Here is a 26816-nt window from a genome sequence, read left to right as displayed (position 1 = left end):
TTCTCAGTGTGAGGGACTTCCTATCTTATTTGGTGGACAGCATGTTACGGACTGTAATCAAAGTAGACACCGACTTTGGAAATTCAATCTTTACTTGGTGTAATTTGTACTTGTTTGTTTAATAAAAAAAAGCCAAAGAAGTTGGCAAAAGTGACTGTTTTGAACCTTTTTTTCCACCCATCATCATCTTAAAACAGTTGATAAATGAAAATCAATCAATCACAGCTAGCTGGAAAAAGATATGGCTCATCTTTTAATTCGATGGCAGGAACAAATGTAACATTTTTTTTCCTTGGTAAAAAAAAAAAAAAAAAAAAAACTTGACTCAAAATGATTTTTTTTCTAACCAAAATGTAGTAATAAAAACAAAAGACATAGCAAACATGAAAATTGTAGTTCACCCATTAAGTACAAAACTCTCTCTCATTGGCGGTACAGAGTTGGTCGCCCAGTTAAGTGCACTAACGTGTAACAAAAGAATTTCGTAGCGCTACCCGAGCATAAACTGCTTTTCCCCCCCACCCTATCCCGATGCTGTAATAGTGCATGTGCAAAAATAAGGTAGAGTGCACCGAAAAAGACATGGCGTTGAAGGCATCCTCGATACATTCCCTGTAAACTGCTAAAAGGTCAAAGTAACAGCTCATGTGTGTCTTTATGTCTGTGAAAAGTCTATCAAGTCCCATAAATATTTGTTTCCCTTCTCACGACGTAAAAGTACAAAACTACCATCGTTTAAAAAAATATCCTAACTGTATTTGTTTCGTTTTGACCGGTCGTTTCCTCCTGGCGCATAAATACAAGATTATAACAACAAAAAGAATCCAGTGTCATACGACAACCTTGCCCTTGATCTCCATTTTAGTGTTTTCGCCCGCCTTGCTGGGTTCCTCACGCAGAGTTATGTAGGAATACACCAAGCTGGCCGCGATGCTGCCGGCGTAAAAAAAAAAAAAGACGGAGCAATTGAGTTTTTGCTGCGGCTTGGGCTGAAAATATTCCATACCTTATGTTCAAACCGATGAAGTTGGTCCAGGAAAAGATGTAGTCGCCCAGGAACATAATTCCAATGTATGTCACCAGGACGTTCTACAAAATGGCAGGTGGGTACAGGGGGGTTAGTTTTAACATTTCAGCGCTGCTGTCGACGATGGACGTCTCATCCAATTGAACTTGGAGACCTCCCAGTTTCAAATGGATTGGACATCCACCACTGTCAATGGCAGCAAATTGTAAAATTTGATATTTTGCATTTACAAAGACAGGCATATTAACTTTCTTATGATATTGACCCTATTAATGTGCTTTTGATTTATACCATCTCAGAAATAGCACGTGTGATAATTTTTCTTAAGATTTTCCCTTCACAGTAACACATTTGTACTCCCTATTTAAACCATGAATATGGAGGTGAAAATTGTGAATCACAGGGCGGCTTATATACGAGAATTTGTAAAATTCAACCATTTTAAGGCAATTTTCAGGGTGCGGCTTATACGCGAGTAAATGCGGTAGCACTGCTTTTACAATGGAGAAATATGATAATCGGACATAGGCTTTCTCATTATCATTGACTCGACAAAAGCCTAATTGTCATCATACCCAGCTGCGTATGACAAAATTGGTAATATAAATTCTTCCAAGTGTTATAACAGGGTGAAAAAAAGCAGTCCCCCCTATGGTTTGTTATAGTAGATACATTTAAGGTGACAACTCTCCACACAAAAAAAATCCCCAAATACGTACTCTTTAAATAAAGTTGCTCCCAGTGGGTATTTTTATATAAATAGTGTAATTATTACTATAAGGTCAAGAGTATTTCTGTCCAGAAAATTCACCTTACGTCCCTCGGCGCAAATTACATACACTGTCAACGTCGCTTTCAGACATCTAAAGTTATACAAGATATTCATGTGTGGCAAAATTCAGTTCCAATCAATTAGTGCTGGAAACATTAGCCTATGCAAAAGACTTCCTTTTAAACTGAGCTAGATTGCATACATTTGCGTGTAATGTTTGTGGATTTATGCCTAAAAAGCCTGCGCTAGTTGAGCATGGACCTAAATATGTCCCGTGTACTAGCCTAATAACCCGTCTAAGGGGTGTCAAGCTCCCTTTTTTACATTATATATGGATTTAAAGAGAGGTTTACCTTAGATTATCACTCACCTTGAGGCAGCCCACGATGGTGGTGGTCAGTGCAGAGTTGTAATGTGTACACAAAACAACAGAGTACATGAGGACAAACCTGCGCAAAAACACAAAATGTCAGGGCACTTGATAGGAGAGGGGGAAAAAAAAGATCAATGCTGTCATTTTAGCATCAAGCGAGGGCTGCCGGCTATTTTTGGAAGTATTGGAATGGATCAGATTTCATCGTATGCTTTTTTTCCCTCTCTGAGCATGACGGCCTATTGTGTTGGGGTTTTATTTGAGGCTATAATTGTCTAAAAATCTTGTCTTAACAGATACCTAATTTGCCCATTTTTCTCCATTTTACTATTGTTACTTTAACGCATGTGTTCTTGGTTTCTAAGAAAAATGAAAAAACTGCCCTCCCAAAAGTGTGATTTATATATTTTTTTCCTTTTCATTGTGCATTACAGTAATCCCTCGAACATCGCGGTGAATGTAGACCAGACATGGCCCAGATAATTGAAAAATCGCAAAGTAGGCTCACCCATATCATAACTACCTTTTTTTTCCTCTTCAGTGCCGAGTCCTAATAGTAAGCGTGGCTTCCGCTTAGGAGTTTCAGTGTAGATTTTCACATTTATGAACTTAAAAATAAGTAAATAAATTAAAAAAAAAATTGTTCTTCAGTGCTGAGTCCTAGTAGCAAGCAGAAGAGAGGGGAGTGGCTTCCGCTTGCGAGTTTAGCGTGAATTTTCACATTTTTATGAACTTTAAAAAAAAAAATATATATATATATATATATATATATATATAAATAATTAACAGAGGAAAAAAAATCACAAAGAAGTGAATTGGCAATAATCGAGGGAAGACTGTATTTTGTTGGTGCGACCTATAGTCCGAAAAATATGGTAATATTTGTGAACAGAGCATTTTTTGAGGTGCAGCCAGAGCTCACTATAATACAAAAAAATATGATTTGTCATTTCCTAGTTACATGATTTGTACTGGTTGAAAAACGTGGGTATCAATCGGCCTCGAATTTGTCTGAGCAAAAAAAAAATTGTGAAAAAAAAATCCCATTGGAAGTCAAAAAGTCCGCATAGGGACATTCTGCATCGGCTGCAAGAAAAAAACCGAACTGAACAACCCTCGTACATTTTTCTTACCCCATCACGCAGGACATGAAGAATTGCACGAGGAAGAGCATGTCCGACCAGCCGTCGTATTCGATAGCCTGTTAAGAGAAAACATTTTGAAACTGCACAGTCTGTGGAAGGAGCGACACGTATAGGGAGTTCTTGTCAAGTACATAATGGTAGCTTTGTGTCTTTCTGACGACGGGGGCCTCAAACGGGAACTTAAGACAGCGAGCGCATGGACAAGCAGGTCACTCCAAAGCCTCGGCGTTTCACTCTCGGCTTACCTTCTGCAATTCGCCGGTCAAGTGAGCCAACAGCAGAGTGGGGAGGATCATAAATAATGCATTATAATATAGCAATCCATATTTGCCCAGCTCCTGTAAAAGATAGAGGAGAGACATGTTTTGGGCATGTGTGGAAAAAACAAAAAAAACAAACGGAGTACCCGGAGAAAACCCACGCAAGCCCGGAAAACCATGCAAACTCCCCACAGTAAGGACCGAACGGGGATGGAACCCCCGACCCCAGAACTGCGAGGTTTAATGCCACTTGATTTCAAGTTGTTTTCTTAAAAAGGTTTGGACACCTCTGACCCAAAATAAACATTGTTGATAAAAATGTAAACGCAATGACATATCCAGTCAAAGCACGCACTAAGTTCCTTGAAAGCAGACATTGAAGGGCAGGTCAGCTCCGCGGCGCCCGATTCGAAAAAACAGCCCCCTTCCAACAATGAGCGCTATTCACGCAGTCGCCAGCGCGTACCTTGGCCTCCAATTTTTGCTTGACGTACGCGCCATTCGCCGCCGTGAGCACGTCGTTGAGCAGGAGGAAAACGTAGCCTTGCAAGTCAAAAGACATGTCTGCGCTATAGAGACACAATGAGGAAGACACAAAATGTTAAAACGGCGCATTCGTTGAAAAAAAAAACAATCTGTAGCACCATCAACACCCTGAAAAACGCCTGCTGTCATTCTTGAAACCACCAAAAGAATTTTCAACAAGTCATAATTGTGCACTATTTCCAGTTAAAGTGACTCTAACGCAGTGTTTCCCAACCACGGTCAGGCAGACATCAACTTTTGGTGACATTAAGTCAGTGTGAAAAATTAGATTTTGGAATAATTTTGGAGGTTTATGTGATTCTTGCTGATAAAACCTTCATGAGAATGACAATTGTTAATATAGGCGACATAGTTTTAAAATAAAAAAATTCAGATGGGTGTCCCTTGAGATTTCTTCAATGCAAAAGTGTCCACGTTATGCGTGTGTTATCTTTAATAAGTGTAAAAAGCCCAGATAAAAAAATACATAGAATATATTTATACATATGGTTGATTAAGTATGTCACAGCTGACTTTCTTTTTGCAATGTTTGAGCTGAGTGCACCTTTCGACTGACTAGCCCACGTTTTAAGGTTTATTTACAAACTGTTATTTTTAGTTAATAATTCAAAATGGCTCGCAAACCCAGGGCTGAATTTTTGAAATATTTAAGATAGGAGCAACTCAGCCTACTTCCTCATTCTGTGGAACAATCCTGCTCAATTGTTGTCATTTCATTTTGCCTGCATACAACATATCAAATGGATTGAGTTTGACTTTGATCCGTATGCTGTCAAAAATAGAAGGCAGCGATGTTTTCAGTTTTTCTCCAAAGTAAAAGCTGATTTTTGGAATTCCAAATACGAGATTTTAATGTTTAAAGGATGGCATTGTTCTCTAAGTGGGGTGTGACTAAGAACCAGGACACCTGGAACAGGATGTAGTTTTGAAAAAGAAAAAAAACTCGCCTCGCAGCAATGAAGGCCCCGAGTATCATCGTAAATACTGTCAGCTGAACCGACTTGGAGAATTTCTTCCTGTCAAACAGACAAATGACACCACATGAAAGCCAATCCCCACTGCCGAGTTGTGCGACAAAGATCTTACTTGAGCAGGAATCCCTCAGCCATCATTGTAAACAAGATGGAGAACCTCCTGAGCACGGTAAACATTGGCAAGCTAGAGGAAACACCATAGAAACATGAAATAAATGGATACATTTCAATTAAAGCAATCCATGAGTTTGCCTTTTACAAGGGCACTTGTTTAACTTTAATAGGACTGGGAAAGGTAGCCATTCAATATCCACTAAAAGGTGAGTATTCCCAGCCAGTCTTCCCAGTTTAAATGAACTGGACATCTACTGACATCAAGAAAAGGCAGTGTTAAATACGGCTTGTGTGTTTTAATTGTATTAGTCGTGTTTTTTTTCATTCACTTTTAATTGTATTTATCCATAAAATATATAAATCAGGATTAATGACAAAAAAAGAGACCCGGCATCTACATACAGGCCACAATTTTAATATTAATTATGCAACTTTGGCCCACACATTACCCAAAATTGTCCTATAAACGGTTCATAAAAGCTGGCTGCTATTGAATAGTGGCAAATTTTGAGATTTCAAGATCGACAATTCAGCTACAATATACTTAAAAAAAAAAAATACATATTGGTGACCTCGAGATATGGATGTTTTTTGTAACATGTGTCCGGCATTTGAAATGTCAAACATTATTCCCTTCATAATTAGAACTTTAGCAGTTAGTTTACCTACTTGAATACATCTTTCCAATGAAGTTCATTTATACGGTGTCATATTTCCCTTTAAATCAAATTTGGCAGACATTTCACCATTAGATTGGTGACTCACATCCTTAGTGATGATACTTATTAAAAATAATCATTTGTGGTCACCCTACCACTAATAAAATAACTTACTTGAGCCTTTTGGTTCCAACCAGACCACAAATTTGATTGCCTACATACAGGAGAGGTAGAGGAAATGTCTAAAAACAAAAAAATAAAGGACACAACTTTATGTGGAGGTGCAAATATAAAGTGTAAACACTCATTGTACAGGTGGTCTTTACCTTGCCAGGTATATTCTCGTCCAAGTCTGGGAAGGTGATCACCCTCGCAGCCTTGCCCACCCACAGGACAACCACTGTTGCCAACATCTGCGCACACACACACACATTGGAAGACAAACAGCTGCATGTCAGCCCCAACCTCAATGAAACTTGCTTAAAAATAAACGCTTGCGAAACTCACTTGGCCAATTCCAACGCATATCGACGAAGGGAAGCTAGAACGCAAAAGAGAGCGAAATTCAGAGAAATTTTGTCTCAAAAATGCGCCCAAAAGTCACACCGTGTGAGGGTGAGAGGCGGCTATTTAAACGACTACATTCAAGTTACCTTGCGCTAAGTTGGCTAACCATTTAGCTTTAGTTTTCGACGCCGGCCTACCTGTAGCTGGTGAGCACGCTCTTGTTCACGACGACGAGAAGGAAGGAGCAAATTGCGTAAAAGCCGGCGGTGAGCAGTTTTAAGTACACCGTCGGAGGTTTGTCCGCCATTCCCGACGAGTTGTCATTCCGCTCTGTTAGAGCGTCGGCTTCGGCCGCCCTGCCATTCACTTCGCTGCCTCCACCGGGGTTTGCGCATGCGCACACCGACTCTTGAGATTGCGCCGATTATTTCAAGGGACATTAAAATTAAGCTTTTTTTTTTTTTACATATTCGTTGAGTATACCAGAAACACACAAAGTATAACTGTTGTGATTTGTCTACAATTCGGGTTTAACCCAATTTTTACACCCTGTAACTTCCGCCTAAACTACTCGCTTTTCCTGCTTTGCAGGCACATGTGATCTCATGATGCCTTCATGTGGTGTCGAAATTATAATTATCCCTCGCCGAGTCGGAAATTACTAGTGAACGCCTCTCAATTCGTCTTCTCTGCTGGAGGACTGGGGATTTATGAGAATAGAGTTCTCGAGATGAGGAAAAAAACACACAATTTTAAGGACTTTTGCTTTTCATCCATGTATATTTTTATTCTTATATATTTTTAACTGTCTATTCTAATGACAGATGTAAACGTTTGAGATTTTACTTCTATTTTTTGCATCCTGTTGATTTTTAACCCTGCACAACATAGGTATAAAACTATTTACATCCCTTCCCCATGTTATCTAATCGTGCACGAGTATTTAAGTTCATCTTTAAAATCAATTCATTTTCTTATTGAACAGGCCAAACATTCTATTAAACAATGATTACCACTAGATGTCGCTGTTTTCCGGAGCGTTGAAATATTTTTTAGTTGCAAATGAAAGGATTGAGAGTATATACTTTTTACCCCCAGTACTATCGAGTGTGGATACATTAGAAAATACTGTTGAGCTGGTTTTTATAAATACCTATCCGAGAAATTGCTCAATTTTGGTTTTTGGAAGGTAATTTAGTGACCTGCTCACTGACCTGACCTTGTACAAAAAGCCCGTGTGTATTTTGGCAGATGCTGGTGGCTCGCCGTGTCAGATAAGAAGCACGTTACTTCGTGTGCGCCACGTCGTCAGAACAGAGGGAAGCCCGATCGAACATGTCGGGACTCAACGCGTCTCTGGGCTACTTTCTGGCATGCATGGCCCTCGCGGCGATGCTGCGGGCTCCGGTGAAAAGGTGGCCCCGGTTGGCCTTCCTCTCCGAGCTGGCATCGTCCTTCGCGCTGGTGGCGTGCCGGCTGGAGGTGCAAACCATTGTGGAGGTGGGCGAGTGGGCCGGGGGCTTGGGCCCGGATGTGACGCTGACCATTTTGTTGGCGGTGCTGCTGGTCCACGGCGCCGTCTCCGGCGACTTTTCGGGGAACCCTTGTTTGAGCGTCAAGAGGTTCCTCCAGCTGGACGCCACGGCACTGGCCACCGTCCTGGCGGTGCTCTGCCAATTTTTGGGGGCGCAGCTGGCTATCGTGGCGGCAGAGTACTACTGGAGCTTGGAGCTGACCGATATGCACATGATCAAGAACTTGATGGCCAGTGAGTGCAGCACGTCGCTGCTGGTGTCACCCTTGCAGGGCTTCATCACCGAGGGGGTGTGCGCGTTCTTCTTCCACGTGGTGCACCTCATCTTAAGAAGGAGGACGGCATTTATACGGGTGCCGCTCGGAGCCCTACTGCTCACCTTCCTGTCACATGTGGGTATGTGGGAGATTTTTTTTTAAGAAGACATCCCATGCATTTCAAGTGGGTGGGTGACAGCACATCATTTATCAACAACAACAAAAACGGCCTATTTCCGATTATTATTACATCATTTCTAAATTTAAAAAAAACATTTTAGGGGAAAAAATATGAAAAATTACTATGACTAAAAATCTAATTTCTGAGAAAAATTGATTTGGGGGGGCAGTGGAAAAATATGTTTTTGAGAAATGGAAAATTGCACGTCAGAAAACCTGTTTGTGGGAAAATTTTCAGAATTAAAAAAGGGTTAAAAAGTTTTATATTAGTAAACGGTCTTATCTTTCAAGAACAAAATATTTTTGATAAGGGGAAAAAGTTTTACTAATTTTGCATTTTCTCTAAAAGCTCATAATTTTGAAGCAGTCAAATGTTTTACAAAACTTGTACTTTTTAATAAGCATGTTTTCAAGAAGAGAAAAAGAGAAACAAAAGATTAATTTTTAGTTTCAAAAAGTTGTTTATTTTTAGCTACAGTATTAAGAAAACTAGCATTTTTAAGGGTATTTTCTTTGGAGAAAGTAAGCCATTTGTCAGGTAAAAAACAAAAAACAAAACAAAGAGTCTTAAACTTCAAATAAAGATTTCTTGTGTAATTTTTAGCGAACTAACAAGCACCCATATTTGTCTGTTTTCAGGCAAAAGTCACACGTCAGCTTACGTGAACCCGTCGCTAGCTTACGGGCTCACGTTCAACTGCAGCGGCTTCACTTTCGGCGAGTACGCGGCGGTCTACTGGCTGGCCCCCATCATGGGTAAACTGCACTCAGTTTTTAACTCATTGGCTAGCCATCGAGGGCGCTAGACGTGTCTAAAAAAATCTTTGTGTTTGGCTTCTAGGCATGATGGTGGCCCTCCTCTTGTACATGGGTCACATCCCGCGATTCTTTGCCAAGAACCTGCTCTATTTTCACAAGACGCGTTTGCGGGCGCGCAAAGGAGGGGAAAAGGAAAAGAAGAAATGAACCGTGATGCTTTTCAATTTCATGGTAGACAAATGCCCAAATTAATTTCTGCATCTATGTTTTCAAAAAAATAAATTTGATAAAACAAATCACAGAATCATAATGTATTTATGTCAGGCAAGGATGCTGAATTTTTGGACAAAAACTTACTAAACGTACCTTTTGATCAGACATGATGGATAGGATCGCCTAAATGTATTCCAATAAATACATTTGCAGACTTTTTCCCCATCATAACACAGCAAAAAAACAAACAAACCAAAAGTTCACGAACTTGTTTACGTCATAGTAGCAGAACTTGTGTTGGTTTTGGAACAATCCAGCTGGTTCGGTTTGGGCTTTGGGGGCTGACTTTTACCAGAAGAATCACCATCTGTAGATGGAAAATAAAAATCAAGTGTTTCAGGTTCCTGAATATTAATTAGTAGTGTTGCACTGATACTATAACAAAGGGGACCCCGATTCAGCACTAAAATGCTAACATTGCTATCAAACGACTTCTAAGAATTTATGCTGCACAATATATGAGCTTTAGTTTCCAATCCTCCGTCCCACTTTGCAAGATAGCCGCCAGTAACACAAGCCACTTTAAAAGAAGCAGCGATGTTGCCCTTTCCAAGATGGCCACCGGTTACGAGCGTCTGCGCCGAAGAAGAGCCAAGTCGTCTGCTACAATAAGTGATTAGCACACAAGCTAAGCTAATGTACTAAATTGATACGAAATTGATCAAAGGAAAAAACTTTAGGTCGCAAGTAATAGAATTGATTCATTTTCTATCCATTCCAGGTAGGCACTAATGTAGTTAAGCAATGTGTAACGGTATTATTTTACAATGTACTGTTTAATGCATTGATTTAGTAATAGAAGGGGGAAAAATAGTGCAAAAAAGGTGGTATTGACACACATAATAATTTGTGACGCACATCAACTCATTTTCTATTACCTGGTTGTTTTTGTTGTAGTTGAGACTCCGGACGGTCTTGCCACAAGCAATAATCCGGGTTGTTGAGGAGTGATTTGGTACATTTACAGCTGAGACAGCGCATCACGGTCAAATGTCTCTTGCCCTTTTTCCCTAGCAGACATGATGATTTGGGAATAAACATACTATCGTTAATGTTTTTAATGGCAGAGACAGAATAGGAGTTGAATTCTATTTGGGAATGCGACATACGTCGTTGTCTGGTGGTCGCTGTTACACCTGGGATGAGCAGGGCGTAACACTTCTTGCAGATTGTTCTTTTGATGGAGTGATCTCTGCAAAATTTCAGATTGGAACATTTGGGAGAAAATAATTGGATGAGGTAAACAAAAAAGTTTATATTTCCCATTTGGAAAATTCGTAATTTGTATTGGGGTTGCTGGAGCACATTTAAGTCAAAAAAATGTTTCGTGAGGTTACATTAAAATGTAATTTTAAGACAAAAAAAATTTGAGTGAGGTAGTTCAGTCTATATTTTCTGAACAATTCTGAGGAAAAGGTTGATTAAAAACTTTTAAGTCAAAAGGTTTGAATTTTTCACAAAAAATGTATTGGACCACATTCATGTTTTTCATTTATGACATTTTTTTTTTGGAATATTTTAGGAGGAAACTCATTTTCAGGGACAAACTTGTACATTTGGATTGTTTTGCGGAAAATAAAAATTCAAGAAAGAAACATTATTAAATTATAGACTCAAACACAGGTGCTTGTGATTATGACTATTAATGATATCAGCACGAAACAAAATTCTCCAATTAGAGTGGCTGAAATTGTACCAACACTGATTAAATACCCACTATTACACAACAAAAAAATAAAATCATTTACTTGGTGGGTTAAATAAAAGTAAATAGTATTTACAGGAAGTAATGACATTCATCACAGCGCCCTTGAAATAAAACGAGCGTATCATGGTAAAAGGGCTAACTATAAGCTAACTTACTGTCGAAGAACAAGACGTTTCGCTACCGTCCGTTGGGTAAAGCAGTAGAAACGAGCCAACTCCACGTTTTCGGGATTTTGCGACAAAACGCAATGAGCAGCCTGTCAAAATCCCCAAAAATGTTTAATAAAACGTTCCCAATGGCGTTAGAACATAGCCATGTCTGTTCAGATATTTTTCCACTCACCTGGTAGAGATAATTGAGTCGTAAATACGCTTCTTTGTCCTTTATATTTCCTGCCATTATAAGTAAATACTGCCAAAATTAAATAAAGGTGGCGAATTGAAGGCTTTATCTTTGCATTGTTCGTTTAACCTCAGTTGTTTTTTTTCTTCCTCTTCGTCGTTCCATCTGCTTCCGGGTATTTATTTTCAAAATAAAGCGCAAAATCAAACTAGGAATGGTGTAGAAACTTCAGAATAAGGCTGGAAATATTTAAGGACAAAACTTGTACAAGAATATACTTTTTTATTCTGTACTTTTGTGCAGGATAAAGCGGTTCAGAAAATGACAAAATCTTTTTTTAAATTATTACGGGGCATTGCAATATTTGGGGAAAAAAACTTGTATCTTTTAATTTAATGAGCAAGTCACCCCAAAAGTCAGTTTTTTGCTTCAGAGAAAAAAATTGACAGATATATTTAATTTAAAAAATATATATTTTTGTGTAGGTTTGTCATTATTTCAATTCGTTTTTATACAAGCATAGTGTTATTATGTTTCTTACAGAACCACCCTACTGTAAAATTAAAATTAAATTTAAGTTTATCACTAGTTGATTTGAAGTGGGAGAGTAGAATTCAAATGGATTGGACATCATCCAATTAACAGTAGAAAAAGAGTTAAGGAGTACCAGAACAATCCATGAGTCAAACCAAAAATAATGTTTCCACTTTTAATATCAACAATTGAGAAGAAAATATAAACCCTGTCCATGTAAAATGAACTTGCCCGTAAGGTGCACCTCAGCTATCAAGGGACTAACGTGGTACAGTAGCTCTGTCATGTGCATGTGAAATGATCAGAAAGACACCGTGGTGCTCTTGAAATGTTTCCTATAAAAACAGTCGAGTGAACTAGTTGAACGAGACAGAGATTCAAGTATAAAAAAACAACTAAAAAGACACTGACAGAGCAGAGAAAGGTCAAATTACAAAAAGGTAGGAAAAATCACAAGAGAGACAAAAAACAAAAACAAAATTCAACAATACATTAGGCAACACTTGCATTTGTTTAAGGCAGTTGATTAAAAACAACAAGACTAGGAACTAGAACGAGGCGTCTTCTTCATTAAATACAAGTCCATTCCTAACCAGAGTCTGTCTGAGACTTCATATGGACAGCGGATGGATGATGTATATGTGTCTTTGATGTTTTTTTTGGTCTTCACAGTGACTTTTTTCTTCTATTTTTTTTAACTCAGCCTTTCTGTCTGGCACAAATTCTAAACTGTATATGGACGTGTGGGGTCTCAACGATTGCCTTTCATGGCCTCCTTGGCGGCCAGGATGAGCGGCGTGAGGCTGGACAGAGGCTTGGCTAGCTTCAGGAAGGGATGCTGCGTGCAAGAAAAAAAAAAGAAAAACTAGGTCAAATGAACTGGCTTGTTGATAAATAATAGCGTGATAAGAAAAGCCGTTTGGAAGAGGAAAGCGGCGAGTGACCTGTAGGAGCTCTTTGCCGCCGCCTCGCTTCTCCACGTCCATCTCCAGGCATCGGTTGAGGAAGTCTCGGAAGACGGGCGACAGCTTCTCGGGGTTCTGGAGCTCGGGAGTCCCGTTGGTGGCGATCAGATACAACGCCTGAAGGGAAAACAAATTGTGTTAAGGAAGATTTGGCATATTTTGGGGAACAAGAAAAGTGAATTTTTGCAACAACTTATATTTTGAGAGGGAAAAAAACACACAATTGTGTGTGTGTATATATATATATATATATATATATATATATATATATATATATATATATATATATATATATATATATATATATATATATATATATATATATATATATATATATATGGTACAGATGAGATTTTGTGGAAATAAAGTTAACCCACTCGTAGGGGGTTCTCATTAAGGTAGGGAGGCTCTCCCTCCACCATCTCGATGGCCATGATGCCCAGCGACCAGATGTCCACTTTGGGCCCGTAGGCTTTACGGGTCACCACCTCGGGGGCCATCCAGTAGGGCGTGCCCACCATGGTGCTGCGCTTGCTCTGTTCCGGGGTGATCTGGGCGCAGAAGCCAAAGTCGGCTGCGGAGGGAGGAAATGCCGTTTGTTTACGCGTGAACCGTTGACCGCCATTTTTCACGTCATCCACTTTCCAACCACTCACTCAGCTTAACGGAACCGTCCATGCCGAGCAGCACGTTGTCGCTTTTAATGTCTCTGTGGATGACCTGGTTGGCGTGCAGGAATTCCAACGCTTGCAAACACTGTCAAACAAAGACGGGACGCGGCCGTTGGTACGGAGCGACCGATCTTATCCGCGGCGGGCTTTCGTCGGCAAACCTCTCGGCAGACGGCGGCTATTTGGGCTTCGTCCATGCACGTTTCGGTGACCACGTCGGTGAGCGAGCCGCCCGCCAGGTACTCCATCACCACAAATAGCTCCTCCCCCATCAGGAAACTGAAAGACGCAGTGTATTACATGACATGCTCTTTGTTTGGAACGCTTCCGTGATTCCTCGTTGGTGCCACCTGTCCAGGAAGTTGACAATGTTGGGGTTCTTGAGCTCCTTCATCACGAGGATTTCATTGATGATCAGCTCCTTCTTGGGCTGCTTCTGAAGGTTGATCTGTTTGATGGCAACCTAGACACAGATAATCCAGGTGATTGATTACCTGTCCCTTTATGGGTTTGTATGACATTCAGTCAGAAATCGGTTTATTTGCTCGATTTACCTCTTGTCCTGTGGCAACGTCAATGGCAGTGAAGACTGTTCCAGAAGCTCTGCAGGAGCAGACCAACAAAAAATCAATGAGGATGCTTCAAAAAGGTGTATCAAATGATTAAATGTGAACTTTTTTAGGGCAGCAATGTCTCTTGAACAATAAATTGAATTTCAATATTGGTTACTATCATTATGTTCACTGTTTATGGGTATTTATATATATATACACATGTATATTGACTACAGTTTCCCTCAGTTATCGCGACTTCACTTTGTGATTTTTTCTGCTATTAATTATTACTATTTTTTTAAGTTCATAAAAATGTGAAAATCCACGCTGAAACTCATAAGCGGAAGCCACTCTTGCTACTAGGACTCAGCACTGAAGAAAAAAAAAAAAAAGGTAGTTATAAAAGGGGTGACCCTACTTCGCGATTTTTCGATTATCGCGGCCATGTCTGGTCTACATTAACTGCGATATTCGAGGGATTACTGTATATTAGTCTTTTTATCTCAGTTTTGCTGTTTATATATACATGTATATAGATATGTATATTTTGTGTATGTATTTACTATTTTTACTAACGTATACTATTATCTGTTTTACATAGGTCTACAATGTATTTTTCTGTGTCTGTGTTTTCGCCTTTTTGCTACTGCAACAAAGGGAATTTCCCCGAGTACGGGATGAATAAAGTTTAATCTAATCTAATTAATTGCAGTAACCATTCATTACTAGCCATGATTTTGCTTTGGGTAACAATGTCACAGTGACACTGTATTCATAGTCCAAATTTGGGCAGCTGCCTAATTTTAACATAATTTCTAAATGAGTTGATTAGTCGAAAAATGATTGCTGATTCGTCGTCTATAAAAATAATAATTTATGGCAAGCTGACGCCACTCGTCCACAACTTACCCCTGTCCAATTTTCTCATATCTTGTGTATTTCTTTTTGGGGTCGCCAATGCTGACGATTGTTCCTGAGAGAGCAGAGAAAAGCTTGTGAAACATTTTTTTTTTTACAGCGTGACAAGCGAGAATGACATTTACTCAGTTTGTCCATGATCTCCTCGTCTGACATCTTGCCCTTCTTCTTCTGTCTGTCGGCAGCCTTGGACGCCGCGTCGCCCTCCGTGCTCGGTGTAGGCGCGGGCAGGGGATCAATGACGGAGCGCGTGTACACCTGGAAACGCAAAACAAAACATTATATAATAACACTGGCGACATTTTGAAATCAGACAAATGTGGGTGAAATCTTACGCTTTTGGTGTGTTCCGGTCTAGGAGCCACGATGGGAGGCGGGGCTTCGTCATCATCGTCATCATCAATGTCTTTGACAGTCGGAGATGCGGGTTCCGCCCCCTTTTTGACTGGCTAGAATACAAAGAGGGAGACGAACAATGTTATAATAGCTAACACACCAGGTGCGATTCACGGCAAAATATGTCCAAAATATTTAGGGTATTGCTGTACGATATATATCGCTAAAGAATATAAAGTTTTCTATCAACATTTTACGTCTTAAATTGAGAGTATAACCATAGATACTTTGGAATGCACATTTTGGCCAACAGAAGACAGATATCAGATGATAAGTAGCCTTTTTTTTCTTCCAATTTTTGGGGCCTGCGACTTATACTCCGGTCTGATTTATATAATGGCAAAAATATAGAAATATACATGTTCTTAAATGTTATTTCACACAGACCGACCAAGGAGACTGGCATGGATAATTTGTTAGGACTTATTTTTGACTAGGACATCTTATTCTTCCAGAATTCCAGAAAATAGGGAATATCTATTCCTTGTCTCCACACATTCACCTTCAAAACAAAAGTTGTCATGTACTTACAGACTGTGGCCCTGGAGTGAAAGCTTCTTTTTCTGTTAACGAATAAAAATGATAAGTGCTTAACAACTTTTCAGAGCCTACTGCGAATAAGGATGGCTCGTCTCACCAGAAGACGAGAAGCTGAGGTACTTCTGCCGCCCGTTGCCCGTCGAGTCGTAAAATTTGAGAACGTCGAGCACGGCCTGCGGGTTCTTCTTCTGCTCCGACTTAGTAATGTTGGAGGTCTGAAGTAGCCGAGCCCACTGCTCCGGCATACCCTGTAAGGCAGGAGAGTCAAACTCATTTTTTTGTCAGGGGCCACGTCAGTTTCGATTTCACCCGGAGGGCCGTTTAGTCTTCCAACTAGGCTCCCAAAAATTAATCGATTAAGGAAATGACAGCTTTTCCTATTGTGCTGATCGATAAATCATTTTTTGACATTCAAATTAGCACAAATCTGCAATTATTAATTTAAAAAGGGGAAATACAAGAAATATTCCCTATACGTCTATAATCTTCATTTGAATTTGATCATAAAACCGAAAGTCAGCACTCATCATTTACTATCTCGGGTTGCACAAAATGAGCCGGCGGGCCGCACTTTGACACCTGTGCTGTAAGGTATAACGAGTGAGTGTTTGTCAATCAAAAACCAGTTCTAATACGACTCCGAAGAAGAAATATCCTACTCACAGTGAACTCTCCGGTGACGGCATCGAAGCCAACATGTATGGTGTGCTCAAAATCGGAGGGCGGCGAAATCTCCGGTCGCTCTTTGTCTCGATCTTTTTTTCTTCCGCCTGAAAGTGGCAAACATTGTAAAATCCCAAACTAACCCCTCTTGAAAATCTACTTGCGCTCACCTTTCTCCGCGCCGGAAAAGATGGAGATGATCTTGCTACGGGGCTTTCTTTCTTCGGGCACCGACGGTAGCGGCTTGGAGCTGTGGTTCGCCGCCAACGAGTCTTTGCTGGAGCTGGTACTGAAGATGGTGCTGCTCATCCGAACCGGCGGCGCTGGGGGCTTGTCCTCGGGGTCGCCGTTGTCGCACATCGCTCACGCGAGAGTTTGTTTTTTGTGGTTTCGGCAGCGGATGAGGAGGGGGGCGGGGTCGGGGAGGGGGCAGGACGGACAGGGCGGCAAGCAGAGAGGGAGGATCACATCAGCATGAAGCACACGTGTGCTCATGAACCGAACCGCTGCAGGATGTGCCGTGGGGGGTTGGGGGGATCGGGGGGGATGGAGGAAGGAAGAGCTATAACGAGGAAAAAACAATAAATAGGGTGAGGTGACGTTTGGAGCCTGTTAAATAACTTGGGGAGTTATTTCTATAAATCAAATCAGCACTTTCTGAGATTCCAAGATGGAATTTTTTTTCTTCTGCAGATTCATAACAATACATTAAAAAGGGAGCCAGTCTAGGTGACAATAAAATAGATACCAGAAAAATACCTTCACTGCTTCAAGAGCACAATAGCACTTAAATTACAATAACTGTCAACAAATGAACCCAAATACAACACAATAAAATACTCATACCTGAAAAGGCTAATTAAAGCGTATTGGGATTATTATAAGGAATATAATTAAAGTGAAAGAAATAAAACTATATTACAAATAAGATCCAAGTACATAAAGATTGTTTAATTCAAGCACAAGTGATAGAGTGTGAAGGGGAAGACAAGAAATGCCTGGTAACTTGGTTAACTAGGTTCTATTGACGTTTTTCTCCACTATGCCATATCAGAAAATATAATTGTGTTTTTCAATTCATTTAAATTGATTCTTTCCGCTGGGATGGAAATGGTAAAAGTGTTGTCTTTCCCTTTATGTTTTGAAACTATTTTAGAGCGGTTTTAACTAGTTTGTCTGTACGTGTACAATAGATTTTTGTCCATTTTTGTATTTACATTAAAAATGCGAGTAGGTGAAAAAGCAGTGCCAGGAATTATACCAACCGGATAAAAAAAATATCTCTGTGAACGTCTCTTAATAAGCAATTACACTCATTTATGTCTTGAAAACCTCTTAAATGGTGGGTACTGTGTCTAATGTACTTTATAAAGACATTGTAGCAGGCCAGCCCAGGAAGAATAACAATGAGGCAACGTTTGCTCACATAACTTCGAATTAGATAACGGAAAAATCTCTCATTTGTTTGAATACCTGATTAAAACTTTCTTTTTACACATATGAATGAACGTAGTATTTTCAAGTGTACAAGTATTTACTTCGAAGGCCTATCGGGCTAATATGGGCCCTTCGTGATTTACTGTACAACAGGGGCGGCTAGCGGGAGCTAACGTTAGCATTTCCACTCAATCACCACTGAGAACGGGTTAGTACGCGGCTAACGGGGACTCCTCTTCGACAACTTAGTATAGTAAAATAACGGCGAATAAATAGGAAAATTAATATTATTTTTTCCAAAGGGGGGAATGGCCCCGGTTAGCTAGCCGTCCGAACATCCGGCTTCTCGCCACTTTCTCACCGGAGAGCTTCCACGGCAGTTAAAACGTGAAGAGAACTCCTGGAAGTCCCTCGCCGATTTAAAATATGTCACCAAGGCCGAAAAAAATACGGAACTTCATTTGAAGATCAGTCGTTAAAAAGAATAGTTTTTTTTTTAAATGATAGCTATGTACAAGGCAACTTTTTCTGCTGCTTCTGTCTTTTGGGGCCGTTCGATGAGAATTCCGCTATGGCGAGAAGGGGGAAGCGGAACTAGCGACTAGTGGTGGGAAGTAACTAAGTACACTTTGTAACTGTACTTTAACATTTTTTTTTCCAGTATATAATTGAAAGCCAATACAATTTAGTTAATTTCCAACATCTTACTCAATATTCTCGTTTTGAAATGTATGGAACCATTTTGAAACATCGCCATGTTCCTGGTTTTAATTAAAAATATATACCAATGTATGGTGATCATATCCAGAAAATAAAAGAAAATCATTAAGCAAATATCTATAAAGTGTACACTCTAAGCACATTGTAGTAATAACAAGTAGAATTATTTTTCATCAAATTTTCAGGCGTCCACAACTTATCTGTTGACTACTAATGTATTATGTTGACTTCTTATTTATTTCTTATTTAACAATGTATTATTATCTGTTTGTGTGTTATTTGTGGACTGAAATAAAATGGAAAATATGAATATTTATGCAGTTACCATGGAATAATTTGAGTTAATTCAACTTATTAATGAAGGTAACATTTTATTCACATCGAAACTATTGTAGTTAGCAATAAAATGTTAATGAGAAAAAATATCACATCTTAAAACCAAATGTTTTATCTACGTGTAAAATGGAAGAAAACATAATAAACACAAGACAGAAAAAGAAAGACAACCTTAAACAGTGTGCATCCATTTCTTTTTGCTTCCTTATACCTGTGATCGAGTGCTTACGTTGAGGACAAACAATTGAATATCTGTCAATAATATTTATCACTATGTAATTCAAGTATGATATTTCCATAGCATTAAACAATGCGATGCTTCCACGTGTATTTTGAGAGCAACAAGCAACAGATCATAGTGACCGCCAACGTCACGCCGCAAACCGGCGCCACCAATGAACCGTCGCCCACTGGTAAACGGAAAGTTTGGCTGCCGGGACTCTGCGGGAAGGAAGTTCAAAAGAAAAATGGGAAAATATGGTGTCAGGATTTTCAAACATTAGAAGTAGAAAATGTATATTTTAATAATATGAAACTAATTCTCATTAAATATAAAGGTTATTAGTATCCTGTCATGCCTTTGCTACTTTAAAAATGGATGACTACCAATATCCCATTTTTTTCTAACAAAATTTTAAGGTATATAATCTTTTAGTCTTATAATTGTAATAAAATGCAATTGTTTTCCATAAAAGTAAAGGTGTACCAAAAAAGTCAAATGTACTCATTATTTTTTGATAATATTACAATGTGATTCTTATCAAATATGATAGTTTGTTGTAAAAATAATAATATTTTTTTCTCATAAAAGACAAATGATTTCCTGCTTTGATTATATGGCAAATCACCTGCCAATCTTGCACTTGAACCCACAAACATCCGCTAGCATTGTCAGCACTGCACGGCGCTTCTGTTGTCGTATAAGGCTCCAAATCACCCAGTTGCCAACCTAAAAATAAAAGAACAACAAAAGAGAAAACATTTACAGTAAATTCAGAGCAAATCCAACTTCCCCTACTTACAATTTTCTGATCGCAAAAGTAGCTTTGGGGGTTCTATTACAATGGACTCCCAAGTTTCCCCAACAAAGGTGGGCTGGTGATAGCGGCCATGAACGGGGATGCTAACTTGGAGCTTGCCAGGGTTTTCCTCACGAAAGGAGGGATAAACGTAGGTGACAACACTGGAAGCTTTGTGCGCAGGTAACTCCAGGTCAATAGCGGAATCCACTAAAATCTGATGAAGATAAATACATAAACCATTATTTTGAAGAAACATGAGGTCCACAGTGACAAGAAATGGCTGTAGTATTCAATGCTTTTTTGCACGGATAGAACATCACATATTGCTTTATTTTTAATAATCATTAGCAAATATAGTCTTATTATTAAAACAGAAGCTCATGTTTTTCTGTGTTATTACAACTTGCTGTTTTTGCTCACCTGCCAATCAACTGCATCACTGAGGAAAGCGAGCTGGTAGGGGTCCACATAGACCCCCTTTGGCCAATTGTAAACTAGCAAAACCTGAACGTCCCTGAACGCACCAGGCTGGAGCTCAACTGTCGACTCTACTTCTCTAAAACGAAATTAGACAACCATTTTAAGCATTTACATCAAGCAATTCTGATTAAGATGTGTTGGTCATTTTCTTAAAAATATACCTGTGAAAACCGTTGTTCTTGATCTTTAGTGAAACTACACTTGACTGGAGCAACGTCTTTAGAGAACCACAATTGTTTTCGCCTATAAAAATTAATTCAAGTGATGCAAAAGACACAACGAGGATATTAGTTACATATTTTTAAAGGCATTCGAAGATAATTGAAGATTAAAAAAGTGTGACGACATCGCGTACCTTTTACAATCGAATAACATGTTAATAAAATCCCCCAAATAGTCGCATATAAACGTGTAAAATGCATCAAATAGTTCCGACGAGGGAGCAATATTATATGTTTAAGAAAACATGGAGTATTATATCAGTCATCTGTTTGCGGAAGTGAAAATTGAAGGACCCTTGGTAGACTCGAAGGGCCCATAATGCTGCCTGATTAAATTAATTGCATCCAAACAATAAATGAAAAGTAAAGTGTGCGAAAGTTTTTTAGGGACAGAAAAACACAAATAAAACGCGTAATTTGTTAACAATATGCCGCCTGATACCTTGGATATCGTTACAATTAAAAAAATCAGGCATGTTTTCAAGAGAGAGGGGTCCTAATCCAAGTGGCAGTTGCTAGGCGATCTGATTAGTAACTGTCCTTCCTGATGACGTTTCGATTAATATTTCCGTAAACTTGACTAAACATGGATTTCGAGGCAATTCGTTGCGGAGTGCGCTTCAGACCACCTTCCATAGTTTTGATTTATAAAGACACGGAGACCAACAAATTGAGAAAACGTGTCATTCCCGTGCGAAATTTGTCAGCATCCACTTCCGGTACGTTTAACTACCATTACCTATTTTACATTGCAATCACTCTAAAAAAAAATGGCACGCCTCCAAATAAGGCAATCTACTATCAAATAGAAAAGCATTTCATTCTCTTTCCTGACACTAGTATACGTCGCTGGCATAGGTAGGTGAGATAAGATGATTTACTTGTTTGTCATTAATGTTTTTCTTTTCCCCAAAGACTACAAAACGGAGGCGGAAAATCTGAAGAACAATCCCCGGCACAAGAACTACCTGCAGGGGGTCTCCCAGATTCAGCTAGAGAGGCTGCACCTCATCCTGCAGTCCCACTTGCAGGGCTTCAGCTTGGAGCAGAGCTTGACCTCGCTGCCGTTGGACCACGACAAAGACTTCAACGAAGACCTCAATGATGATCTCAACGAAGACCTCAACAAGCTGGACGACGAGAAATTGGCTCTTAAGAAGAACCAGATGGACGAGCTGTTTGAAAAGAATCGCAAACACAGAGATGATCCCAACTTTGTTTATGACGTGGAGGTGGATTTTGCCAAGGGAACTGATGAAAAATGCAGCTGGGATGAGGAGTCTGAAGATGGATTTTAAAATTTTTGCTCCACTATCCCACTACCACAAACGATTATAATGATACTGTAGTTATCTAGAATGGCAAACTGCACTGAAAAAGAGTATTATGAACCAAAAACTGCACTGAAAGAGTATTATGAACCAAAAACTGCACTGAAAAAGAGTATTATGAACCAAAAACTGCACTGAAAAAGAGTATTATGAACCAAAATCTGCAATTGGAGAAAATGGATGATGAATTTGTAGTGTACCAATACCTTTTTAGCTCCAAATGTCCAATCCAGTCAAGTGGGATGTTGGCAGCAAATGAAGGTTCATTTGTTGACACACCTTCAAATGGATTTGACTTCTATTAGTGATAAACTCATTTAAATTTACATCAGAAAGATACATGACTATAGAAACCGAATACATGATCAAGGACTGTTACAATATTCTAATAAAACATTTAGAAAATGCCAAGTCAAGTACTGAATAATAGAGGATATTTATTTGATATACAAAATATTAACAATACAAAATACATTGCTTTTGGCTTCCTTTCAGTGGCTTACATGACTAATGTTCAGTCAATTATTAAAGAAACTTAAAACTGATTAAATGATTTGTTAGCGAGGGGAAAAAAATAGACATAACGGATATATTTTTCTGTGCATTTTGAAATGAGATTTAAAGAATCTTTGCAGTGTCAAACCTCAAAAAGGGGAACATGGTTAAAAGTGCTTTTAATATCACTGACCACAGGTACCAAAAATACATTCAACAAGGTCGCTTTTAATTCATTTAACGATGACAAACGATGATTTTTTTTTTGGTTTGAGCTAATCCGATCTAGTTTCATCGACGGTCCTGGAGGTAGTGGAGAAACCCAATATATTGTCAGTTTTAATCTTAGTAAGGAAATAAGCTTAATTTCTCAGCAGGCTTTTATAAAAATAACTAATTTTCAATCATTCTAAAGTATTTTCCAAGTGGTGCTAGCATCCAAAATTCGACAAAATTGCCGTAATTGAATATCCACCAATGTGGCATTTGACGCAGAGCTCAGCAATGAACGCCGCAAATGCTTTTAACACACCAGTGCCATTGACGACCCTATTGGATTGGACGTCTAGCACCGTCAATAGCAGCCAATGAGTTAAACTTCACACTTGTTTATTTGCATTACGGAATTCCCTTTAGTTTTGGCCTTTATAAAGATGGGAAAATGCTAGCTCAAGTTGCTAAAAACCCAGTGTCACAGATCTCAAGTGAATTTGAAAGCTACGCGATGTGGATTAGTGGCGCTATTAAGGGTGTAATTGAACATGAGAACATTTGTGTACAGAAGAAATATATTCAGTAGGGGAGGAAAACAACTCAAGTCAAACTTTTTGAACCAAATAAAAAGAATTGTTCTTTTCATCTAAAAAAAAAAAACCCAAAAACACTGACGTTGGATTTTTTCCTAATTAAGGGAAAATTAGGTTGCACTTTTCCATAGTGCTTTATTTTTTTAAATATTGATGATAGGACAACTAACAAATTGCTATTTTTTTGGCTTGTTTTAAGCCAATTCAAGAATGTTAACTTTGTTTCCCTTTTCTACGATGCTATATTTTGAAATAATTATTATATTGTTTAATTATATTTCCATAGGAAACGAACAAATTGCCACTTTCGGTTGTTTTTAAGCCACTTTAAAAATGTTAAGTTTTTTGTCCCTTGTACTTTTACACCCTTAGTAGCACACTTCCAAAATCCACAATCTGCTTTTTGAAGAAAGCTTGCATGAAGACGAGCTAAAATATATTTCTGTACACAATTACTACTGATATAATCCAAATATTTCTTCTCATTTTTTCTTCTTGTCTTGAGTGCATCGTGGACAAAACCTGAGAGAGAAACAATAATTTAAATATGAAACCCATGAGGAGAACAGCATGGGGGCGTACCCACCATTTTCCTTTGGGTTTTGTGGCGAGGTCAACGCAGGCAAAGTGAAACCACTCGATGGGACACTGGCAGCAAACACATCAAATTTTAGCCATTGGATATAATGGTGTTACCTAAAATGTTGCAAACTGTCCCGCGTGAGCTTACGTCAGAATTGTCGCAGCCGATCATCTCGCCGTACGACACCTGGTGACATAAGCAGTAAGTGGGCTCGTTGGGGTCCACCGGCATGTCCAGCACGTCCGATGGCTGCATGGGCAAGAGGGCGTCGCTCATGTCCGGGCTACGTATCACCCCAAAAAAATAAACAAATTAAATTGAGTTTATCGCCAGATTTATTTATTTTTCTTTTTAAATGAACCTGTTTTTTATCTTTTTCTTTTTCGGTGAATCTTCATCAGAGCCTTTCCTTCCTCGTCCCCGAGAGCCACGCTTTTCACGGAGGCCTCGGGACTCCGTCTCTGTTGGTAAAAATAAGTAAATAAATAATTGAACATTAATAGAAGAAACAAAAATAGTCTTAAGTGTCTACTTAAGTGAAAAGCCGTTTACTGGAGTGACCAGTGATGTTCCGATCTGATGCACCGTACCGGTTTTGGCGCCCGATATGACTACTATTTTTGGAGTATTAGGACAGTATCAGGTTTTTAAGTACTATTATGGTTTTTGTCTGCTATAAAGCGAACCATTAGGCAACCATGTCCGCTGAGTGGGCCTGCATTGCTTGAATCACCGTGTAATATCGTAAATGAAGCATCATTTTTACTCGTCCAAAAATATGGGCATCGATTTGGCACTGGATCGGTATTGGCAAAACATATCTTGAGAAAAATAGGACGGGATCGCAAGTCAAAAAAATCAGTATCGGGACGTCCTTGAAAGGGCTTTAATCCAAAATGGGGATCTTTTCACAATGACACTGACTTTTCAACGCTCGTCCATCCGAGCTTTCATATCCACTGACTTCCAGTTTCTCCTTCAGCTCGTTCTCAAAGCGCGCCAGGTCAGCATCTAGCCGCCGTATGTGTTTATCCACCTGTGTCAACCAAAAAAAGAGATTTTTCTCAGTGTGCTTGATTTATTGCCCTGTAAAAAGGCAGGGATCAAATATTTTTATCCTTGGAATAGATTATATTTTTTCTAATGTTAACACAGCAATATAGTAAAATAAAAAAAACATGATTGGGACTATTTAAACCAATTAGCCAACTCATTGCAAAAATGATCAGTGATTAGTCCACTTTCAAAATAATCGTATGTGGAGGCCTATTAGTATTTATTACCCACTAACACTGTGTTTTTTAAATGGACTGACCATTTCATATGTTTGCATGGCCAGCTGCACTTTGTCATCACTGAACTCTTTGCACTTGCTGTAGGCGCTCTGGATCTTCTGCAGGTGTTCCACCCGCTGCTCCGACGCCAGGTTCTTCACCTTAGCGATGTATTCTTCGGCTAGCTTGTCGATCTCCACCTTTTTTTCTGCAAGGACGCCATAATTCCATATTTTTACATCAGGAACGCATTTCAAATAACGAATGTGTGCTTTTAACGAAGCTTCTCCCATTATTGGAAACTATTATCACCTTCTGTCCTGTTGTCCAGATCTCGCATCAGTGTGAAGTTTCTCTGCAGCTCACATGGAAGGTTTTCAATACCTAAAAAAGAAGTTACGGTCACTATCATTGACGTCCAAATCATATCACCAGCTGCTTTTTACAATAACAAATGAGTATGACACTCATATTGTTTATTCAGCAGTCTTATCATGCTAGTGAGCGTTTTATGACTTTATTTTATTTGTATCTTCCTATACTGGCGTTTTGTTTGACACCTTTTCTAAAATTTCAGGCTTGTTTAATCACATGGCCTTAAACAGTAAATTCCCACACACTATTTTAATCGTACATTCACCTTAATTTAAACGCCATAAATCTGCCTGGCACCTAAATAGTTAATACAAAAAAGGCGGCTGCACAGAACCAACATGTTGCAAAGCATGGTGTTTCCGTTTAATATTGAAAAACAAACATTATTATATACTAGTTAACAGGCACTTTAAACCCGTTAGTCGCAATTTTAAGACGTCTCAGCAAACTTCTGTAAACATGTTATTAATTTAAGAGTGGGTTTAAAAGTATGCTAAATGCTGAAAAAATGGGCTCGCGTACTGACAGTAACTCGCTGTCACTCAGCAGCTAAAAAACGAAAATAAGTCCTCGAAGTAACTTCAAATAAGCGAAAAATGTCACAAATATTCGCAGTGACGTGAGTATTACTCCTCCAGGCGTATACTCACTGTCAAGATAATGTTCGAGATATATTGCCGTCGCCATTTCGGATTATAGTTGAGAAGTGGTTGAGAGTGACGTCACTTCGTTAGCGCTGGTGAACTATGGACAGTCGAAGCACGAGTGGGAGCTCGTTTTGTATCACACGCCTCCGTCGGGGGCGCAGAGGGAATGCACGTGATTAAATAATGAAAGTATGATTAAACATGACTGTACACGCTCGTAGTACAAACATGCGGTGAAGTGTGAGCACTTCATCAAAATATGTATTTATTTTATGTCAAACCGTTATGTTTCCGCCCCTTAGGTAGCAAAAATAGTATTTCGGGTACGACTGCCCACTCGTGACTACAATGGAAAACACGATAGACAAAATGAGCACACCCTAATTTTTGCTCGCACTTTCCAAAGATGTCAGCTGAT

The 26816-nt window shown here is 39.2% G+C and overlaps 7 protein-coding genes across 7 annotated transcripts; 2 read left to right on the top strand and 5 right to left on the bottom strand.

Moving 5' to 3' along the window:
- Positions 1–240: 240 nt before the first annotated feature.
- Positions 241–6840, bottom strand: LOC144079278 (nucleotide sugar transporter SLC35D2-like). Its single transcript, XM_077607947.1, has 12 exons — positions 6575–6840; positions 6378–6411; positions 6197–6283; positions 6045–6112; positions 5210–5281; positions 5071–5139; positions 4044–4146; positions 3563–3655; positions 3306–3373; positions 2170–2248; positions 1007–1089; positions 241–933 (listed from the first exon to the last, which is right to left on the bottom strand). Exons 1-12 carry the CDS (start codon positions 6682–6684, stop codon positions 831–833), a joined length of 969 nt encoding a protein of 322 aa, XP_077464073.1. The 5' UTR covers positions 6685–6840; the 3' UTR covers positions 241–830.
- Positions 6841–7632: 792 nt separating this feature from the next.
- On the top strand, positions 7633–9397 carry aqp12 (aquaporin 12). Its single transcript, XM_077608175.1, has 3 exons — positions 7633–8307; positions 8988–9104; positions 9190–9397. Exons 1-3 carry the CDS (start codon positions 7713–7715, stop codon positions 9312–9314), a joined length of 837 nt encoding a protein of 278 aa, XP_077464301.1. The 5' UTR covers positions 7633–7712; the 3' UTR covers positions 9315–9397.
- Positions 9398–9403: 6 nt separating this feature from the next.
- rpp21 (ribonuclease P subunit p21) lies at positions 9404–11621 on the bottom strand. The gene is made up of 5 exons (XM_077608176.1): positions 11431–11621; positions 11244–11344; positions 10490–10572; positions 10259–10390; positions 9404–9687 (listed from the first exon to the last, which is right to left on the bottom strand). Exons 1-5 carry the CDS (start codon positions 11485–11487, stop codon positions 9593–9595), a joined length of 468 nt encoding a protein of 155 aa, XP_077464302.1. The 5' UTR covers positions 11488–11621; the 3' UTR covers positions 9404–9592.
- Positions 11622–12125: 504 nt separating this feature from the next.
- Positions 12126–18712, bottom strand: pak2b (p21 protein (Cdc42/Rac)-activated kinase 2b). The gene is made up of 15 exons (XM_077607688.1): positions 18470–18712; positions 16842–17233; positions 16672–16778; positions 16106–16256; positions 16000–16031; positions 15408–15521; positions 15198–15330; positions 15064–15127; positions 14155–14203; positions 13951–14063; positions 13762–13879; positions 13586–13685; positions 13307–13503; positions 12909–13046; positions 12126–12802 (listed from the first exon to the last, which is right to left on the bottom strand). The coding sequence occupies exons 2-15, from the start codon at positions 17029–17031 to the stop codon at positions 12716–12718; spliced, it is 1593 nt and encodes a 530-aa protein (XP_077463814.1). The 5' UTR covers positions 17032–17233; positions 18470–18712; the 3' UTR covers positions 12126–12715.
- A 467-nt stretch (positions 18713–19179) lies between these two features.
- pigx (phosphatidylinositol glycan anchor biosynthesis, class X) lies at positions 19180–21263 on the bottom strand. Its single transcript, XM_077608138.1, has 6 exons — positions 21022–21263; positions 20828–20909; positions 20607–20742; positions 20187–20400; positions 20013–20113; positions 19180–19605 (listed from the first exon to the last, which is right to left on the bottom strand). Exons 1-6 carry the CDS (start codon positions 21086–21088, stop codon positions 19468–19470), a joined length of 738 nt encoding a protein of 245 aa, XP_077464264.1. The 5' UTR covers positions 21089–21263; the 3' UTR covers positions 19180–19467.
- A 130-nt stretch (positions 21264–21393) lies between these two features.
- Positions 21394–22923, top strand: cep19 (centrosomal protein 19). Its single transcript, XM_077608141.1, has 2 exons — positions 21394–21606; positions 21803–22923. The coding sequence occupies exons 1-2, from the start codon at positions 21474–21476 to the stop codon at positions 22183–22185; spliced, it is 516 nt and encodes a 171-aa protein (XP_077464267.1). The 5' UTR covers positions 21394–21473; the 3' UTR covers positions 22186–22923.
- ing5a (inhibitor of growth family, member 5a) lies at positions 22636–26740 on the bottom strand. The gene is made up of 8 exons (XM_077608139.1): positions 26402–26740; positions 25689–25760; positions 25418–25584; positions 25027–25138; positions 24464–24563; positions 24250–24385; positions 24106–24167; positions 22636–24041 (listed from the first exon to the last, which is right to left on the bottom strand). Exons 1-8 carry the CDS (start codon positions 26436–26438, stop codon positions 24002–24004), a joined length of 726 nt encoding a protein of 241 aa, XP_077464265.1. The 5' UTR covers positions 26439–26740; the 3' UTR covers positions 22636–24001.
- Positions 26741–26816: the final 76 nt, after the last annotated feature.

Source organism: Stigmatopora argus, chromosome 8, assembly GCF_051989625.1.
Source record: "Stigmatopora argus isolate UIUO_Sarg chromosome 8, RoL_Sarg_1.0, whole genome shotgun sequence".
Taxonomy (NCBI): domain Eukaryota; kingdom Metazoa; phylum Chordata; class Actinopteri; order Syngnathiformes; family Syngnathidae; genus Stigmatopora; species Stigmatopora argus.
This window is presented reverse-complemented; position numbering and strand designations above follow the sequence as displayed.

Coding starts and splice junctions, on each gene's coding strand:
- LOC144079278 (XM_077607947.1), bottom strand. CDS start 6,684: ATGGCGGACAAACCTCCGACGGTGTACTTAAAACTGCTCACCGCCGGC. Junction 2,249..3,305: donor TTCATGTCCTGCGTGATGGG/GTAAGAAAAATG, acceptor GTTTTTGCGCAG/GTTTGTCCTCATGTACTCTG. Junction 1,090..2,169: donor CCATCGTGGGCTGCCTCAAG/GTGAGTGATAAT, acceptor GCCATTTTGTAG/AACGTCCTGGTGACATACAT.
- aqp12 (XM_077608175.1), top strand. CDS start 7,713: ATGTCGGGACTCAACGCGTCTCTGGGCTACTTTCTGGCATGCATGGCC. Junction 8,308..8,987: donor CACCTTCCTGTCACATGTGG/GTATGTGGGAGA, acceptor GTCTGTTTTCAG/GCAAAAGTCACACGTCAGCT. Junction 9,105..9,189: donor CTGGCTGGCCCCCATCATGG/GTAAACTGCACT, acceptor TTTGGCTTCTAG/GCATGATGGTGGCCCTCCTC.
- rpp21 (XM_077608176.1), bottom strand. CDS start 11,487: ATGGCAGGAAATATAAAGGACAAAGAAGCGTATTTACGACTCAATTAT. Junction 11,345..11,430: donor GACTCAATTATCTCTACCAG/GTGAGTGGAAAA, acceptor GGATTTTGACAG/GCTGCTCATTGCGTTTTGTC. Junction 10,391..10,489: donor AGCGACCACCAGACAACGAC/GTATGTCGCATT, acceptor CATGTCTGCTAG/GGAAAAAGGGCAAGAGACAT.
- pak2b (XM_077607688.1), bottom strand. CDS start 17,031: ATGTGCGACAACGGCGACCCCGAGGACAAGCCCCCAGCGCCGCCGGTT. Junction 15,522..15,999: donor TCACTCCAGGGCCACAGTCT/GTAAGTACATGA, acceptor TTTGTATTCTAG/CCAGTCAAAAAGGGGGCGGA. Junction 13,047..13,306: donor TTAATGAGAACCCCCTACGA/GTGGGTTAACTT, acceptor TTTTCCCTTCAG/GCGTTGTATCTGATCGCCAC.
- pigx (XM_077608138.1), bottom strand. CDS start 21,088: ATGCATTTTACACGTTTATATGCGACTATTTGGGGGATTTTATTAACA. Junction 20,910..21,021: donor ATGTTATTCGATTGTAAAAG/GTACGCGATGTC, acceptor TAATTTTTATAG/GCGAAAACAATTGTGGTTCT. Junction 20,114..20,186: donor ACTTTTGCGATCAGAAAATT/GTAAGTAGGGGA, acceptor TTTTATTTTTAG/GTTGGCAACTGGGTGATTTG.
- cep19 (XM_077608141.1), top strand. CDS start 21,474: ATGGATTTCGAGGCAATTCGTTGCGGAGTGCGCTTCAGACCACCTTCC. Junction 21,607..21,802: donor TTTGTCAGCATCCACTTCCG/GTACGTTTAACT, acceptor TTTTCCCCAAAG/ACTACAAAACGGAGGCGGAA.
- ing5a (XM_077608139.1), bottom strand. CDS start 26,438: ATGGCGACGGCAATATATCTCGAACATTATCTTGACA. Junction 25,139..25,417: donor CCATGCAAACATATGAAATG/GTCAGTCCATTT, acceptor TGGTTGACACAG/GTGGATAAACACATACGGCG. Junction 24,564..25,026: donor GGATGGACGAGCGTTGAAAA/GTCAGTGTCATT, acceptor TTTTACCAACAG/AGACGGAGTCCCGAGGCCTC.